Source organism: Thermobia domestica, chromosome 1, assembly GCF_964235325.1.
Source record: "Thermobia domestica chromosome 1, izTheDome1.hap1.1, whole genome shotgun sequence".
Classification (NCBI taxonomy): Eukaryota; Metazoa; Arthropoda; class Insecta; order Zygentoma; family Lepismatidae; genus Thermobia; species Thermobia domestica.
In genome coordinates this window covers 167,091,977-167,106,610 of record NC_137454.1, presented here as the reverse complement: position 1 = coordinate 167,106,610, position 14,634 = coordinate 167,091,977, and the positions used below count along the sequence as shown (strand labels likewise).

Below are 14,634 nucleotides of genomic sequence, written 5' to 3'. Positions count from 1 at the left end.
GTATTGGTAAGTCGACAAATTCAATGTTTATATGCAGATAGCAGATGATAACACTAACAAGTAACATAACTACATAGCTAGATAACGTTCTCACCGAATACAATTACGGAAATGAAACAAGTGCAAATCAACAGCATTCACAGAACTGTCAAAACAATTTTACAGTGCAAATGAGCACTTAATATAGAATGAAGCGTCATAAATCTGTCAAAAATGAATACCAGGTATATAAAAAATGTAATTCTTCAGCACCTCAAACTAATCCAACGGATTATCAATGTAGTCTGATTTACAAAACAGATGTCGAAGCATTCCTGTGAGGCGAGGAGAATGAAACTGATTATACGCAACCGAGTGCCAAGTGACAATGATATCTCCGTCATGCAGTTCTGAATGGTCCTTTATTGCATAATCGTATGTGGTACCCCAATATATTTTATATTGGTTAAAAAAAAAGTCGAATTATGTCAGTGGTCCATTTTGGAATTTGTCATACTTCGAGTGTTTTCCAGCCGGAGTTTTTGTACACTGTATCTCTTGATTAATGAATGATGTCCAGCTAACCACTCTTAAGTAAATTTCTGCTACCTGCATTTGGTAAATATCAATTCACATACCATCCTCGCATTTCAGGTAATTCCATTTTACCGGATTTTCCTGTGGTTGCATGTAGATTGCCAAGCCTCTACGCTATCAATTAAATACAGTCTGCAACGTTATAGACATTATTCCGTTCTTTTACTGGAGAACGATGAACAACAAGAACCAACTAATTCTCTCTCTTTAAATTAATTAGACATGATTGCAGTGGCGGATCGGGGGGGGGGGTAATTGCTCCCCCCAGAAGAGAAAACTTTCTTATTTTATATACATAAATATAACCCATCCCAGTGTTTGGAGCTTTTAAAAGTAGCTGTAAGAAGCAGTATTACACCCCCCCCCCCCAGAAGTCCGTCCTGGATCCGCCCCTGCATGATTGTGTACGAATGTGTCTTAGCATTTATCAACATTGCAATTCAATTTTCTTTATATTCACAGATGCAAGCGACACATTTCAAATTGAAAGCCACTGTGGTCAGTATTACATACACGGTGTACATATTTGAAGTCAGAATTAGGTAACACCTCTTTGACGCTATAAAAATAGACTTTAACAGTTTGTACTATACGTGGCTGACGCTCATGATGAAGTCTTGTTTTAAACGTCATCCATAGTCCGATATTATAATATTTGAAGTTCACTAGCCAGGCCTACCAGACTTTAAACTGTTCATATTGAACATCACGAGCAGCATGGCATGCTATTCGTTATAGATCACTGTCAGATATCATTTGCAAAAACACTTCACATGTACGTATGAAGTGGCCATTTAATACCGTTCGTAAAAGTGAAGTCTTGTCCTCGCGTGATAATCCTTCATTTTTTAAAATTTTATTTTTGCTAACAATACGTTCATAGGTCCATTCATTAATACAAAATCGGTTACATATTGTCTTTTTGCGTAGTTTAGATATATCATTTAGTCAATAACTTGATTCGTCTTGTCAACCAAAACTGAAGCGCCTTTCTTGCGTTTTGCTGGTGACGGAATTTACATTTCTAACGTACCCTCTTGGTCTTACTAGTGTTAGGTCAGCATCGTCGGAATTTGTTGTGTGATTACTCCCTTTTGCTTCCACACTCGCTTCTTGGTTACCTCATTATGCACAATTCCTAGAACATTCAGAATGTGATCTATTTCGAATTCCAGTTCCTCATTAGCTAGAAATACAATTATGTCATTGCGATTACTTTTTTCCTATTCTGTGATATTCGTTGCTTTCTGCTTGAGCCATAACGTATGCAACTGCTGTAAGAGGTACGTGGTAATGTTGGTCTTATTTAATGGGTCGTTTTTCGTCTGTCTTGGTTGCCCACCCACCCACCAACACACACACACACGAATACCTCATGGAATTACAAATACACTAAATACAATACGTATTCCTGATGAGATACAACGTTGTATTATGTACAGCTTTTAACTTTTTAAGATTTTGACTCAAATAATACAGGCTTCGCATTAGGCTCCAAATTGACACCGTTACTGCTAGACTAGAAATACCATTAGCAACCAATATTTCTATTCTCTCATCGTGGTGTCCCCTACTACTTAAGAGTCCCAGTTTCAGTGTACAAACGCACCAGTGAAGTGGCGAAGCCAAGACTACTGTATGAATGCTGATGACTTGCACTTATCTCATTACTGTAGTTTTGTTCGATGGGATTGCTATCTATGGGGCTATATTCCTTGTCAGTGTCGTCATCTGTTATCTGCTACAAACACCGAATTTGTTAATTTACTAAGTACTGTAAGATGTAGATAGTCTGAGATATGACAAAAAAAAGTAGTGCATTACATTGCTCGGAAAAGCCCGTTGTTTAATATCCTACATACCATCCTTTCAATTTGAAAAAAAAGTTGACATTGATCCAATATGGTGAATTCCCAAATGGCGATCATAATATGAAAGTACCATAAAACACAGACCTCCTAACCCGATTAACATAGTTGACGTTAGAGCTCTTGTACCCACATTTGTTTCGGATAAAATAAGTCTTGGAACTATTGCATTACAGTCTACATCGCTTTCGAACATTCATGATTCCATTTACTTTTTCCGTTTTCCTAGTACTCATTAGCAGCTAAAATTTGTGCCAATATATTATAGTCATCCCTGCTGAAACAATGTCAGCAATTGTTTCATTTTCCAAACCCATCAGTGAAGTGGTGAGGTTTACTTGTTACCAAAGTATATCACCCCTAGCCCTGGTTGAACTTAGTACAGAATGAAAATATTCTAGCTGATCCTCAAAATTGTATATAGAACTGTGTTTCAGTGATCTGCTAAATATAAATATAGAAAACGAGGGAAAAGGCAGTGAAATGCACACCACAGAACTTCTGATTAAGAAATTTTTACTCCTAGTAATTCAAAATAGCTATTAAGAAATTAAGGAATCACAAATCTCCGAGAGCTGATTCTATTCTAGTCGAAGTACTCAAGGCGGGTGGGAGCATCTCAATGAAAGAGACCTTCAAATTAGTACACTTAATATAGCAAAAAAGAAATTCTTAAGAAATGAAAAGAGTCAGTAATACTGCCTATATTTAAGAGCGGAAATTAAACTAGCTACTACAATTATTGAGGAATGTCACTATCACATCTTATAATTAGTGTGACTTCATACTTGGTTAAAATCAATGGAACCAGATGGGGACAGATATTAGAGAAAAAGTAGTCTTCACAAACTTTCATAATTTTAACAAATCCTACGATTCGATTAAGAGAATAAGTAATAAAACATATTTCAGTAAAACAAGTAATAAGATACGAACAGGAAGAAAGCTGCTATTAGAATTTCATAAGATTCTGATTAAGGGGAAACTTTTTTTTTTTTTTTTTTACATCATTCAGTTTCTTTCAAGAATACGAAATTAGGAAAATTCAGGGCAACAAACAAAGAGAAGCATTAAACGGTCGGAAGCAACTATATATATTGACGATGTTAACTTGATAATAGATATATATGGTATATGACTGGCAGTGTGAAGAAGAGATAGTATATTTCTATAGAAGAACGTTACTCTATCTAGTATTATATTAATACTATTGGTATAGCTTTATCAGTACACTAATATTGCTGCTCTTGCGTGACGACGATGTTTAAGTACGACATTTTAAACTTACAAAGACACAAATTCATACATTCCTGATATATTACCTATCATTGTTGTCTATACCCGGTTTATTGTTTCAGCTAAAATAATTACAGAATTACTTGTACATTTTTCTTTGAATAATTTATTATTCGTTGGCACTTATTATCCACATTAATGTACAAAGACTGCTCCGAAACAACTGTCATTAGCGCTCATATTTTTGAACATCACCACGAGGCGTCCTGACAACGATGTAGATGTGTGGTTCAACTCATTAACTAACGACAGAACGGACTACGATGTACTATATTATATATATATGATGAAATTTATACAGGTGGTAGATGGGTTGAATATAAATTTTTTAAGACAGGAAACCTGAAATCGAACACGCTTTCTTCAAGCGCCACAGCTTTGCCCGTATTAGTACGCGCTTCGAATGATAGTATGTGGTTCGTACCAAGGGACCTGACCACACACAACAGGTACAAGACATGAGGCCAAATGATTCCGCACTTAGAGTGAAGTTCTGTCAATGGTTTATCCAGAAATGTGATGTTATACCCTTCTTTCTGCAGTGTTTTGCTCATGGATGAAGCTTGTTTTACCCGTGCTGGTATTTTCAATAGCCGTAATATTATTGTATGGAGTGAGAGCAACCCATGTGCCATTCGCATGTTTGACCATCAGCATCGACTCCATATCAAATTGTGGGTCGGATCGTACACAATCAACTACCAGGATCTTATATTTTGCCGCCCCGCCTGACTGGGTAACAGTATCTGGAGCTTCTTGGAGATACACTGCCTGAATTTTGGAGGCTCTACCTCTGGATGTCCGTGAGAGGATGTAGGTGCAACATAATAGAAAACTTGCCCACTGTTATGTTAATGTTTGCCATTATTTGGTTACACACTTTCCTACTCGCTGGATTCAAAGGGGAGGTCCCTATCGATTGTCAATGCGTTCTGCGGATCTCAACATTACTGATTTTATTTTGTTGGGGGAAGAAAGGGGGGTATATCAAGACGTTTTGTATGAAACGCCAGCAGAATCCGAGTAAGGCCAGCTTGCCAAAGCCATAGCTGCCTATTGGACTGTGCAACAAATACCAAGGATATTTGAGACTGAGGTAAAATTTCATGACCTATTCTACAAGTATCGAGGTTACAAAATTTTTGTCAAAAGTTAAAAGGGTGTTTCAAAGTAAATAGTTCACCCGACATGTATATTGTTTATATTTCTTTTGGACTAATGCAGTTAAAGAAAAGCACTTACTGCCACATAGAATTACATATCGTAAACTTGACCGTAGATGTGTACTTACCAAAATTCTGGCTAAGTGCTTGCGATCCGAAGTAAGTGAATGGACCACTTTCAAATGTCATATTCTCCCGGCCGACTGTAACTTCCACTCTACCTTCCAATATCAGAACAAAATAATCCGCCGGTTTACCCTGAAATTTAGAAATAATAGAATTAAATGCATTCAAACACAATTATCTCTGATTCATGTAAATTCGCGTCTGCAGTGTGGAACATAGAAAGGTTAACGTAGATTTGGGTTTAAGTTTATGTATTAATTATACTATAGTATTGTATGATTTCTAAAATGTTTTTCTCCCATGGATCATTCTTGTTATGAAAAAAAAAAAAAAAAAAAAAAATGAACTCATCACTGCCTGCAACTCGTTGATTAGACAATATTGACTTAAGTATAGATTGTTTTCTTGCTCTTAATATAGCAAACTGTTAACCTTTTGTATTACAAGTTTCTAATTTGCTTGCAGTTTTATATATTAGGTATTCTAAAAAGTATTAAGCCTTTTGCGCACGAGATAGCGTTAGTATCCCAAATCTCAAGATATATGTGTCGCAGAGGTCAGGCTTATCATTTGAAAGCTGACAGTTGAAGCTAGTAGACTGCAAAAAGTATTGGAATTCTTACTAATAGACGTAAGGTATTGAGCCATGAAGATGAGTGAACTTTCCACAAAACTGCGCTACAGGATTCCCTTCTAATAGCATTTATAATTTTAGTGATACAGTATTTAGTAATAATATCTATAACTTTATTTCGATAAATGTGTAAATGTTGCACAGGCTCGTGAAGAAATTTGTGCATTTTATCGGAAAGATACGTTATCAACGGCAACAACCAAGAAACTAGTTCAGTCACTTTCGATTTTGGAAATTTCGTAGTTTAAAATGCTCATCGTAATGGGAGATTAATCACAGAAAAAACAGATAATATTGTGGCAGAAGTCAAGCACGACCGGATTGTAATTAGGCACGACATCGCCAACGGCCTGAACATCCATCACTAAACAGTGCTAAGCCATTTGCAGAGAGCTGGCTACAAAAAGAAGCTAGGTGTTTGAGTATCAAATAATCTGACTCGCGAACATTTACTTATCGAATTACTATCTGCGAATCTTAATAATGAAACCTAACGAACTCGATACATTTCTAACGCAGTTGATCACGAGTGAGGAAAAGTGGATAAGCTAAGACAACAATGTGCGTAAAAGATCACGGGCGAAGCGAGAAGCTTCCAGTATGTGACGAAGCCCACACTGACGTCCAGGAAGGCTGTGACGTGCATTTGGTGGAACAGGAAGGGCATCGTGCATTACGGTGTGCTGCCACTGGGCAGAACAAGATTCAAATCTAGATTGTCGACAATTAGCGCGAGTACACCTAGCAAGTCGAAATACGCAACCGAAACTGGTCGACAGGAAGGGTGTCGTACACTACGCTGACAATGCAAACCCGCATACATCCGTCAGAAATTAAGAGAACTGGGCTCAGAGGTTTTAATGCATCCACCCTATAGCCTGGACCTGGCGCCGTCAGACTATTATTTGTTTCAGCCTTTGCAGAACTCCTTGAATGGTATTATTTTTAAAAGAGGCCTGTGAAAACCACATGTCACATTTGTTGACCAGAAACCATGGAAGTTCTATAGCGACGTGATTATGGTGATGCCCGAAAACTGGCAGAAAGTGATCGAACAAAATGGTGCATATGTGGTCTCGTTATGTTATTTTCTAATCACAATGAAGTTCCAAAGGCTCAATACTTTTTAGACAACCTATACATATACTATGATTGCATGCCTTGAATACTCTTAGGCGCCCGACAGGACGCTTACCAGTTATAGTTATTCCGTTTATTGTTTCTATTCCCCTGCTTATTCTTCTTCTTCCTCTTCCTTTCTGTAAATATGGATTTACAGAATCAGACATTCTTCTGCGGATTATATACGGTAGAATGGAGATATATATATTATTAATATATATATGTATCTCCATTTATCTCCACACACAAAGGATAGAAGAAAAAGTCATTACTGCAACAAATAGTAAGTGGAATGAAAACTTCCATTACTTTGGGACAATCAGATAAATGTATCATATATTTCAACATTTTTGTACTCATATTTGCTATAGAATACATATTGACTTTTTAGAGACGAAAAGATCTTACTTTGTTCCCTTTTGCTCCCAGGATACAAAGTAAGATCTTTTTATTTTTACGTATGTTTTTCATTTTAAAAGGTTTTAAAAAGCAAAATGAAAATACTACACGATAATTATTTACTTAACTGCCAACTACCACGAGCTCTTTAAATTGTATCGTAAAATTTATTAGTTGCATTTTCATAATCGTATGAAAGGGAAAACTGAAAAGGATGGAAAACTTAAGTGGACATCATGCTCATTTTTACATAATTACTTCAATTTATCCGTTGTGTTTTCCTTGAATCTTTAATATTTTAATTACTCTGAAATTATCTGGATTTTAATTAGCAAACAAAACCCACCAAAAACAAAACAAAAAAGCACGAAATAAGAAATATATCTACACTACGAACTTAATAAATAATGGAACATATTCTTGGTCATAAAAACACAAACACATTCAAAAAAACTACTCAATATGGGTTTTTGCTTCAGTGCAACACAAGCAATATCAAAGATCAAAAGAAAATATCTGGAAAAGTGTTAAACAAATGAACAGAGCATTGTATCATTTTGTCTCTTACCTGCTGATAAATAATTGTCTGTGGATCATTCCGAGCTTTCTCTTTTGTCTTTACTTTTATCTGATATATGACGTCCTGTTTTAGGAGACGCCGTAATATAGTTTCTGAAATATGTTCCGGTTTGAATGCATCTACTGCTGAAAAAAAGTGTGATACAGTAAAAAAGCTGTGTATCTAAAATAATTGTTTTATCACACACACCGAGTTCTCTGCAACTACTAACCACATCTTAATAATTATTCTCTTTCGTTATAGCTCACATTAGTACTTTTACGCAAAATAATGCTAAAACCAGTTTACAGTTGTATCACAGCATTTTAGTAAGATTTCTATTTTAAGAATACATATCTATTATATAAAACTGAAAGTGACTACGCTTGTGACTTCGTATCTTGAACCACCCAACCGATCTCGATCAAATTTTTAACATAGATGAGGTTCGGGCCTGGAATGATTTTCATCATCTCACTTTGACGGTAGAACTTACGAGAGGGGAGGAGGGAGATATACAAAAATACATAAAACTTAATAACTCTTGAACCACGCGACCGATCTCGATCAAAGAGCCTATCCGTTTGCCATAAGGACCAGACTGTGACATGTGATCAGGTCAAAAGTCAAGTTGCTTCCTAAATCGAGTCTGGATATTCCAAATCCAGATGTGATGTATATCAAGCACGTAACTTCCGCGTGGGACGCTCTGGGTAATTCGAAGAAGGTGCATATACTTTATCGTTATTATTTATATTACTCAAACAACTTACTTTCTTGACAATGTTTCATTCATATTTACCTTACGTGCTAAATATCGTTTTTAAGCTCTTGATTTTTTTAAATAAGCTTTCAATTAGCCATCTCCCTATTATAGTTTTTGAGATATGTGGACGAATTAACTTTTATTCATTAATTTTTCCATTGACATTAATGATAATGTTTGGTGGCAATGGTAATGTAAATGGTGTTGATTTTCCACTGACATTCCATGTTTTTGACTATGTTCCATTTATCTTAGAACAATTTGGTTTTAGAATATAGAATCTACATAGTCCCTTCTACATATGACAAGTGTGAGCTGTTGGAGGAATTATTTTTAATTGATTTTCCATTGACATTAATGCTAATGTTTTGTGCGTTCTTTGACTATGTTTCCTCCATTTTAGGGCAATTTGCTTTTGGAATATAGAATCTACATAGCCTCTTCTATATTGGAGCTGAATTTCAGCCATCTCTCCTAAAGTCTGTTCACATCATTGCAACCGGATAGGCGCTTTGCCACATAAATGAAGTTCGAGCCTGCGATGGTTTTTATCATTTCACTTTGATTAAAAATGATCGATATTAGTGTCAAATCCATAGTTTTCTGGGTTGTTGAAATGAACAGTGACACTTCCGATGCCGGTTAAATCCAAATTTAGCCAGACAACTTAGGGGTGGAGGAGATATATATATATATAAATGCTCAAACGTGACCGATATTAGTGTCGAATCCATATTTTTCGCGGTCGCTGAGCTCAACAGTGACATTTCCGATGCAGTTTAAATTCAAAATCAATGCTTCATGTCCAAACTGAAGCGTATTCTCCCAGGTATTCTGCTAGTATATAATATAGAAAGAAACACTAGTAAAAGAAAAAAATGAAATGAAATATTAAGTCCCGCGATTATGCCGTCTAGACTACAAGAGACGGTGATGATCAAAATGAATAAAATGATGGAATGAAGAAAGTGGGAAGAAACGAGAGAACCTCGAGAAAACCCACGCACACTTTGTCTACCACAAAGTCCACTTGGCGCGAGCTGGAATCGAACAGAGACCCCACGCACCAGAGGTGAACGTTTTACCACTGAGCCACTGCGGCTCCTAGTAGAAAGCAGCTTAAAGGTGAAGACAATATAGGTTAATAGATGATTCACATGAGTTTACTTGAAGATAATAATCTTCCTCCATTGCTTTACACTGGTTTTATTTCTGTATTTACACCTCTACTAAATTCACATTAATATTAAAACGGGTAATCTTACACGACAGCCCGAAATATAACTAACAATATACTACAGTTTAAGTCTAATAATAACAGTAATTTCTGCTCAAACCTTATTCGTAATTTATTTACTTCAAAGTGCATAATTTATTAATCTTTCTTTTATGAATGTATACAATATTACAGATCTGTTTCAAAACAATACGTTCTGCAGAATATGCAATTATTCAATAACGCTTATCATACTACAGAGATATTTTATTGAAACAATTACTATTGATGCTCTTTAGTATTTACTCAATTAATCATTTAGTCACATTGCTCCTACTACAGCTACTGTTTTGTCTAGGATCTATTCTTCAACATTTCGAACCGATCTACGACTATGTTCACGAACAGTCAACGGAACAATCAAATAATGTCTTCTAGCTTCCGAAGTAACTCTTCGTGAACAAGGTTCTAGAAGAATAGATCCGTAACAAAATGCAACAGTTGTGGGTACAAAGTGACAGAATTTTTTATTATTGAAATAGTTTTCTTCCGAAATATCAAGAAAACTATAATTGAAGTTTTTGGAAAATTTATTATTATTATTATTATTTTTTAAAATTAAACTACATTTTTGTGAAGTAAGACAGAAGAGACTAAGCAATGAAAATATTTATTCATAAAATAGCAAGAAAAATCAGCAGGGTCATGTTCGAAAAAAATCATCGGAAAAAAATAATACATACACACACAGCCAAGTATAAACATGATGCGTCGTAAAGTAGAGCTGTGAGTTAAATAATCATTTATACAATATGAATAACATAATCTGAACTGTTAAAAAAATTAAAAAAAAAAAAAAAAATCAACGCACTCATCCTTCACCAGTGAATTAGTCCTTTTGGCATTTTCCAAGACAAATGAGTTAAGTCGTGTTGTAGGGTTCTTACTGAAATGTTTATTTATGAAATATGAATACAACTGTGATAACGTATTTTTTTTATTTTAGAAAATTATTCGAAAAAAATAGGAAAAAAAACCTACTCACTCTGGCTTTTCCCAAGAGAACTATGTTGTGTTAATGATCTATAAATAAAATACTTATTTATGAGCTTTATTCATAAAATCGACCGAGTCATTTTAAGAAAATTATCTTAAAAATCCTATAGTGAACACGCTCAGGAATTTTAATCATCATCTAACTTGCTTTAAATTGCGATTTCTGTTCAACTTTCTCCTGGAGTCTTGTGCACCAAGGATAAAATAGGTGTAAAAGAAACAAAAATATCAGGAAAATACGAGGGCCATCCGGAAAGTGGTACCTGTTTGTGCAATAAAGACACAGTAGTACATATTAACAAATATACACATTTTTATTGGAAAGAGCATACTTTACACTTCTTCTTCACATAATCACCAAGCAAATTGAGACATTTGTCATACCGTGTGACGAGTTTTTGTATTCCAGCGTCATAGTCCTCCGCCGCCAGCGTATTGAGATACGCAGTCACGCCTCGTTTAAGTTCTTCATCGCTGTCAAATCTTTTTCCCGCCAGAAAGTCTTTAAGCTTCGTAAAGAGATGAAAATCCGAAGGGGCCAAGTCCGGGCTATACGGTGGATGGTCGAAGGTTTCCCACTTGAATTGCTGCAGAAGTTGTTGTGTTTTCGCAGCTGCATGGGGCCTGGCATTGTCATGAAGGAGAATGACGCCTCTAGACAACAGACCTCGCCGTCGATTTTGTATTGCCCGCCGTAATTTCTTTAATGTTTCACAATACGCATTAGCATTAATTGTGTCTCCACGGGCCATAAAATCAATGAGCAGTACATCTCGTCGATCCCAGAATATGGTTGCCATGAGTTTCCTGGTGGACGGAACTGTCTTGAATTTTTTTTTTTTTTTTTTTGGTTTGGTTGGTGAATGAGCATGATGCCACTCCATGGACTGTCGTTTACTCTCAGGTGATGCATAACAAACCCATGTTTCGTCCCCTGTAATGATGCGATTCAGGAAAGAGTCTCCTTCATCGGAATAACGTCCCAGAAACGTCAGTGCTGCAGCCAAACGCTTGGTTTTCTGCTCATCTGTGAGCATGCGAGGGACCCACCTTGCACAGATTTTTGAACAATGCAGATGATCTTTGACAATTTCATGAACAATTGTTCGAGACACATTAGGAAAATGTTCACAAAGTTTATCAATTGTGACGCGCCGATCGTTTCTCACACATTCGTCTACTGACCTCAGCAGTTCGTCTGTAATGACAGATGGTCTCCCTGAACGCTCCTCGTCGTGTGTACTCCCCCCTCCCCAGGTTGAAGTTGTGACACCAGCGCCGAACAGACGACTCGTCCACCACATTGTCTCCATACACCTCCTTTAATTGACGATGAATTTCACAAGGTCGAACGTTTCGTGTATTAAGAAATTTAATCACGGCCCTTACTTCACAACTGGCGGGGTTCTCAATTCGTTTAATCATTATAAACGAGCACAAACACAACACAGGCACTGCTAGCGTCACGCAATCTCGCACAGAGCAGGCAGACAAACCACTGTCGCGGTCTGACCTGCCCAGCGGCTCCCCGAGTCGTCAGCGCTTCATGCGGCGCAAACGGGTACCACTTTCCGGATGGCCCTCGTACTAAAAAGACTTGTCAAGGAAGAACAGTGAAGATAGCCTTATCAATTTCTGCTTGTGAGATAAAAAGTTTAGCGACATTTTATTTGTTTTCTATTTTACCTTTCAAAGTAGACAATTAAGCATTCCTTATCTTTACAAATAAGCGTTCGTAACTTCACAAATTTCTATTTCTCCGCTGGTTTAATGGCTAGCGTGCGCACCTTTGATGCACAGGGTTCTGGTTCGATTTCCTGTGGGAAAGCCTTGAAATTTGGACGCACTATGGTAGTTCGGATTCCACCTTAAACTGTAGGCTCACGCTTTATATAGCCTCGGTGCTGAAAAGAAACGCTAAACTCCAACCAATCAAACTTCTTTCTTGTTTTGTATCAAGAGAGTATTTAGTTGGTTAGGTTTGTATATTTGTGTGTTGCTGATAGTTCCAAAATGTTTTAACACATAATCTTTCCATTTCCATAGTATGAGTTTCCCTGTGGTTAGTATAAGATTAGCATACACGCCTTCGAAACAAGAGACTCGGGTTTGGTTTGTGGTTGGAGCTTAAGTGGTTCGAATTCCAAGTTAAGCTGTACACCACGTCTCATATGTCCTCGGTGCTGAAACTCCAAAACAACTTTACATTTTTCTACTAAGTAATTCCTACTTTAATGTTAATACGTTTCTAAAAATCAAAGGTTCGGCAATTTTCTCAAAAATCGAAGCCTATTATGAAAAAGTTCTAAAAAATGACAAAATTCTTGTATACTATTTACACTAGCTTTGGATATATTTTTAACTAAGAATGAATAAGAAAATCTGATCAAAGCAATAGCAAAATACTGATAAAAACATAGTTTCGGCGATTTATTACTTGCCTTCATCGCCGAAATATGAACACATCATCTAAACCATCATATGATGAAGGCAAAGATAAATTGCCGAAGAAGTAACATAAGTTACTTTTTATTACAGTAGAGTCCCTAAAACTCGGCACTCGATAACCCAGCAGTCCGGATAACTCGACTACACCTTGGCAGGGCGAAAACACTCTTCTTGCCTTCATAAAGTATGTACTTTTCCTTTGATTAAGGATATTTGTCCAGTTTATTCTCTGTTGTAGCAATTAATACCTACAAGTACAGTACTGTATTTTCTAGGAAACACTCGTATTTATTCTTTTTTAATTCCATTCCCGATAAGTCGGGATTTTCACAACCTCGGCCATCCTGCGGTCCACATTAGGCCCGAGTTTTCGGGAATCTACTGTATTATTATTATTATTATTATTAAATATATCGCATGTGTACTTATTACTTTGGTCAGATTTTCTTATTTATCTCAGTTATAAAGTTTTTCGTTGTTACTTGGTTTAAATTGAATTTTTCGCATTCGACTTATGTTACGTCCATAGTAAATGTAACCGAAGAAGATGATAGAAGTGGCAGTTGCATTTCATTTTTGTAAAGAAGTGCAGCTGTATAACTTGCTTTCCAGCATTGTGATTTTAATTACTTACTTGTACTTAGATACTGGAATGTAGCTAGAGTTAATTGAGGAGAAATATGAATTCTTTGATTTTCACGTCGCTCAGCGAACACAGTGAAGTCCTGCTTCATTCCGTGCTGTCGTCTTCGTTTTGTACGATTGTCCGCTAAAAATAAGAAAATATTACACAGAATTAGTAATTAATAAGTAATTATCAATATTTTATGAATTTGATTCAGTCGTTTTACAGATGGCACATCGCTATTTTTGGAAACTGAATTACATAGCACCACTTTTAAAACTGATTCAAACGAGAGAAGTACATTATATTCAATGCTTTTATTTTCTATCTTCTTTTGTCTTGTCAGTCTCGAAAGAGGATGTATATATAGTCTTGTGTCCTATGATATTACGTATCGAAACATATCTTATTGATGGGTGGAAAATGTTTTAAGCATTTATACTAGCCAGATGTTGTTAGTAAACTGCAATCTTGGATAGAAGAACAAACTATATACACGAGTAGATGTTTCCATTCTATGATTGTGATTGTTGTTAGTTTCTACTGATGCAATTTAAGTTAAATTTAGTTAGAATGCTTTATACCATTCCTCTTTAAATCAGGGAAAGATATTTGTTGTATATTCATGTGGTAGCATCTCTTTCCAACATACTTTACACGTGAAACGAAGCATTATTTCATTATGAGGCTACATCTACACTCAAAACAGCCAACATTGGACAGCCGCAAATCTCCATGTTTTTGACGAAACATCACTGTTGTCTGGAAAAATTGGTATGT

General features: G+C 36.2%; 1 protein-coding gene across 4 annotated transcripts in view; it reads right to left on the bottom strand.

Annotated features, from left to right (window-relative positions):
• LOC145690817 (unextended protein-like) overlaps positions 1-14,634 on the bottom strand; it is a 218,879-nt gene that overhangs the window by 32,505 nt on the left and 171,740 nt on the right. For 3 of the 4 annotated variants that reach the window (XR_014132287.1, XM_081766122.1, XM_081766140.1), the window contains exons 7-9: positions 13,864-13,998; positions 7,753-7,889; positions 5,032-5,161 (exon numbers count right to left, since the gene is read on the bottom strand). Coding sequence is in view for 3 of the 4 variants with exons in the window: in XM_081766122.1 (XP_081622248.1) it covers positions 5,032-5,161; positions 7,753-7,889; positions 13,864-13,998 (402 nt within the window). In the remaining variant the exon portion in view is untranslated. The remainder of the gene's footprint in view (positions 1-5,031; positions 5,162-7,752; positions 7,890-13,863; positions 13,999-14,634) is intronic. The other variant, XM_081766131.1, reaches the window with a different exon arrangement.